Consider the following 4672-nt stretch of genomic DNA (forward strand, 5'->3'; position numbering starts at 1 on the left):
TTGGTATGTAGTTTTGTAACCTGTTACTTTACTAAGTTTTTTTTTTTTTTAATTTTTTTTTTTTTTTTTTTTTTTGGTGGGTTCTAAGTGTACTATGTGTGTATATGTTGTGGTGATTGAGCCCAGAGCTTCTGTGTGAAACACACACACACACACACACACACACATTCTACCACAAGAGTTAGTTCTCCAGCTCTCTCGCTAGGAACATGATTAGCACTCTAGAGCCACAGAAGAGTACTTTGCCTAATGCTTACACTTTACCACTGCCATCTTCTCCCCCTTTTATGTGAATTAAGGATCAGTTGGAAGGCATCTGAATTAGACGCTCTCTCTAAGGCAGCAGACTCACAAAGCCTACACTGACCTTGAATTCCTCCATCTCCAGTTTCTATCATCCCGAAGCTGGGTTCTGGGTGTGTGCCACCATCTGCCCCAGAAGCATTTTACTGAAGTGTTTTTCTACCTCATCAGTTACTTTTTCTGTCTCACCTGCTATCAGATACACACATATGTGCGTGTCTGCCATGTGTTATTTTTTGCACCATTGCCCCAGCTACCTTCTGAAGTGCTGGTATTCCGGCCTGAACTATCATTCGAATGTCTGGTCGTTTTCAGCTGTGATAGTTTTCTCTTCGAGTTCCGCTCGCACAGGAAATGTCAACACTGCTCCTATCACAGGCACCAAAGATACTTGCCAAAGATATCAACAACTCTCACACAACGCTTCAAATTAAGCGGTAACAGAGAAAACTTATTTTGATCAGTAACAAATTATCCCACAAAACACGGATCCGCTTGGTTTTGGTGGGCAAATTTGACTTTCTTTTGTCTTGTGGAGCCGCTTTTAAAAAGCTTCCTCCAGAGAAAGATGCCAAGGTCTCCACCTTCACTGAGCTGGGCCAGGAGCAGCCCGTTCTTACTGGGGTGAGGCAGCAAGGGGCTTCCCAGTGAACAGCTTCCCTCGAATTGCTTCCCCTTCCCTTTTAGCGCTTTAGTGTACTTTACAACTTGACCCTACTCATATGCAGAAACTTTCCTTGCTTTCTTATCGTCACCGTGTTAGCTGTTATCACTGGATATTTCCAAGTTCTCAGGACCTTAATTTCCTAAGAAGCTGTGAAAGTGGCCCAGTTCATAACCGGGTTTCCACCAAAGAGGACTGTTCCTTGCGTTTCCCCAGGAGCTGGCTAAGAAGGGCGAGTAAGGAGCACCAGTCCACCGTGCTCCCCTACCCTGTGTGGCAGGAACCCCCAATCCCTGGGGTCACAGTCAGGCCGGGGAAGCTGTGGGCAGGCCCGACCTCAGCCGGAATTCCCCTGGGTGCCACTTCCATCCCGCCCCACGCCCACGGCGCTCCTTCCTAGAGCCACCGCGGCCGCCCACGCGCTGACGTCGTCACCCGGGTGTCGGGCGCGCGCGGACGGTCCGCCCACGGAACGCGAGCGCGCTCGGCGCCGGAGTCGCGCACCTGTGGCGGCTGCGGGCATGCGCGTTGCTGCGGGGAGGCTCCGGCGCCTGGCTCTGCTCCCCGGCCGAGATCCGGTTCTCCAAGTTGGAACCCGAAGCTGGCTGTGTAGGCTGTGGGGGGGGGGGGGGGGGGGGGGGGGGGGGGGGGGGGGGGGGGGGGGGTAGGGGCAGAGGATGGGGAGGAGCCGGGGCAGTGCTTCTGCTTTGGGCGTGCACTGAGACTTGGGCTCTTCTGCCGGAAGATGAAGTCGAGCAGCCCAGACGGAGGTGCGATGCGTTTAAACCTAACGCAGGAACGCGTTTGGAATACACGCCCAGAGCCCGAGGCCAGAGTCACGAAGTACAAAGCACCTGGGTGCCAGGCATCCAGGGAAGGCTGTGTTACTATTTTTTTCCACTCCGCTGCAACCACCAATAACTCTGTGGTGCAGGTATAATTGGGTTCCTAATTAACTTGCCTACGCGTCACACTGAAAAGATGGAGTTGAGGTTTCTACGAGGTTGGTCTGGTAACAAAGTTCAAGCCTGCCCATCAAACGCTTGAAGTCAAGCCTGCTTTAGTGAAGACAACGAACACAGTCTGCAAGTACGTGGCAAGTTGTGAGATTTGGACTTTAAAAAGAGGAGGCTGGGCTCTAGGAGTAGGGTGGCCACCAAGGGAAAGGGGTTCCAGGTAGCTGTTGAATGGAACTTGGCAAGAGAAACGACTGACAGGAAGCTCTAGCTTACTAGGGAAATGAAAGGGAACCCAAGAAGATGAAAATTGCTACCCCTCAAGCCCTGTGTTTATGTGTGGCTTACAAGTATAATTATGCCTCTGTAATTCTACGGACGGGATTTTCTTGCAAAGTATTGGACGTGCTTTTGTCTGTTACCTAGGCCTGTGCTCTGGTGCACAGGGACACTACGATACACCCTGCTGAGTAACGGTCTGTGCCGCGGCTGCTCAATCTAAGTCAGGAAGTTTGGTTCCCATGAAAAAGATATATAAGGTAAAGATTTATTCTAGCCCGTCTTTGAGAGAGGCACCTACAGTGAATGCCGGATCCTCACCTGTGGCCCCAGTGATGAGAAATAAACACTACGACTCCGAATCCAGTATCTTTTCAGGGCCACACACCCTGTCTTTGAAGTAAATGGGATGTCATCTTTGTTTAGAGAAGCGTGGGCCCAGCGAATTGTTCATTTTTCCTGGCTTCATATTGTTATCGCCACAACAGGGTTTGCACTACCCACTTTAGTAACTGATTTTTACCTTGTATAAAGATAACCTTTAATTATTTAAAAAGACATACATTTTATCTCCCATGCAAGATGGTAAAGTTCCTTAGGAAAGGACTGTTAGCACTCTTATAGCTTCAATTTCTGACTTATCTGACTTTTTCAAGTGTTTCTTAGTCTGCTGAATCTCCGCCATATAATACTTTGCTTGGCATATATTATGTGTTCTGTAAACGTTGATGAATTAAATGGTTTCCTGGAGAGCAGGAAAAGAACTTGTTTATTTCATGGTTTCCTGGTGCCCAGCAGTATACTGTCTACTCAGCAAACACATGACTTCATTGCTTCTCCTTTCAGCAAGCAAAACAGAGGCTTACTGTTGCCTGTGAGACGCTGACTCCGCCCTCCAACACAATGCCCCCAAGAAGCGTGTGAAGAAATAACTGTGGACGGTCGATTCCCCTCACGACTGCTCCTGAGTCTTTCCCGCGGTGTGTTTCTGCCTCTTTCACTGTGAGAGATAGACGATGTTCTTTTGGTCAGGCTTCCTTGGAACTTATTTTGGCGGCTGTCTAATTTGACTTCTTGACTTCTGAAACAAAATCATCTAAACTCCAAGCCAATAGCAGAAACCAACAGTAGCAGGACCTCTGTTCATAACAATCCTAGCTACAAGATCTTAAATATGTGTGTGTGTTCAGCACCTCCTTTCACATTTCAAAAGTTTCCTGAAGAAATGCTTTGATATGGGTATCCAAGGTATGTAGCTAGCAGCTGAGTGCCATTCACACAGTCACATCCTGGGCACTCCCACCACAAGTAAAACTAGACAAAATAAGATAATAAAAACACCCAAACAGCAACCACAACAATACAGTTCCACTTCAGTGATGGCAATTACTTGGACGAGACAGATTCTGGTTCTTTCCCCCTTAAGCCAGTTAAGCCTGTCCCGGGCAGAATTTGTAAGAGAATGCACAAAACTTTGCTTCGTTTCAGACAAGCAAAACGGTCACGTCTAAGTTGCGGTTGCCTGTTCAGCGGGCAGAGTCTACAGGAGGGGTGGGATGGGAGCCGAGTGGCGATGACTGCAGGTAAGGTCAGCACGAAGAACAGTATAAAGCTAGAGCAAATTATCTGAACACTTCCGTTCAGTAGTTGCTAAATCGGGCCATGTCCATTTATTTATTAGCCGTGAGCCGGCGGGTTAAGCTATTTTGACATTTCAGGGATTAGATTTCGTCATTTGAAAAATGGCGATAAGGACGCGTTACCCTGTGCCGCGGTAAACTGCTCAGAGAAATTCCAAGCACGCTGACACGAGTGAGCGCTTCGCCAAACGTTTGTCAAGCAAATGCAACGCTAGGCTGGGTTACCCAGCACTTCCAGGCAGCTGGCAACCGGCAAGCCCCACCTGCCGCCAAGTTAGGGGAGGCCGCTGTTGCCTACTGCGTGGCTTTCCTGGCCCACGCGGTCACGCGAGGACCTGCGACGTCGGCGCGCTTTCTCCGGGTCCCCCGGCTGCCCATCACCTGATCGCGGCGTGGGCGAGACTCAAGCCTTCCTCCCGATCAGCCTCCTCGGCTGGCGGAGCACGGCGGGCCGGGGAGGCTGACCGCACCCCGCCCACCGGTCCGGCCACGCCCCCGGGGGCGGGGCCGAGGCGCCGCGCAGGCGCAGAGCCGCCGCGTCGCGCCTGCGCCGTGGCGGGGCTGAGGGAGGCGGGGGATTGGTATGAGAGCTGGAGTGTGAGGGGAGGGAGGCGTCCCGGCCGAGCGTGGTACTACGGCGGGCGCGGGCCGGAGGGGGCGGGGGGATGCGCCGCGGCGGTGGCGCGGGCGCTGGGCTGGGGCTTGGCCGCGCCAGAGCAGCGGATCCCGGCGTCGCCGCGGCAGCCGCGCGGGTGTCGCGCCGGGTCGGAAGACGCCGAACCACAGCGCTCCCCCACTTTTTTTTTTTTTTTAAATAACCGGAACCAATG

General features: G+C 51.7%; 1 protein-coding gene across 1 annotated transcript in view; it reads left to right on the forward strand.

The window, feature by feature from the left end:
* Positions 1-1712: 1712 nt before the first annotated feature.
* Positions 1713-4672, forward strand: part of Stim2 (stromal interaction molecule 2) — a 138800-nt gene continuing 135840 nt past the window's right edge. The window contains exons 1-2 of the mRNA XM_055623802.1: positions 1713-1901; positions 3990-4606. Of these exons, the coding sequence (XP_055479777.1) occupies positions 1713-1901; positions 3990-4606 (806 nt within the window). The remainder of the gene's footprint in view (positions 1902-3989; positions 4607-4672) is intronic.

Source organism: Psammomys obesus, unplaced genomic scaffold, assembly GCF_907164565.1.
Source record: "Psammomys obesus unplaced genomic scaffold, mPsaObe1.curated_primary_1811, whole genome shotgun sequence".
Taxonomy (NCBI): Eukaryota; Metazoa; Chordata; class Mammalia; order Rodentia; family Muridae; genus Psammomys; species Psammomys obesus.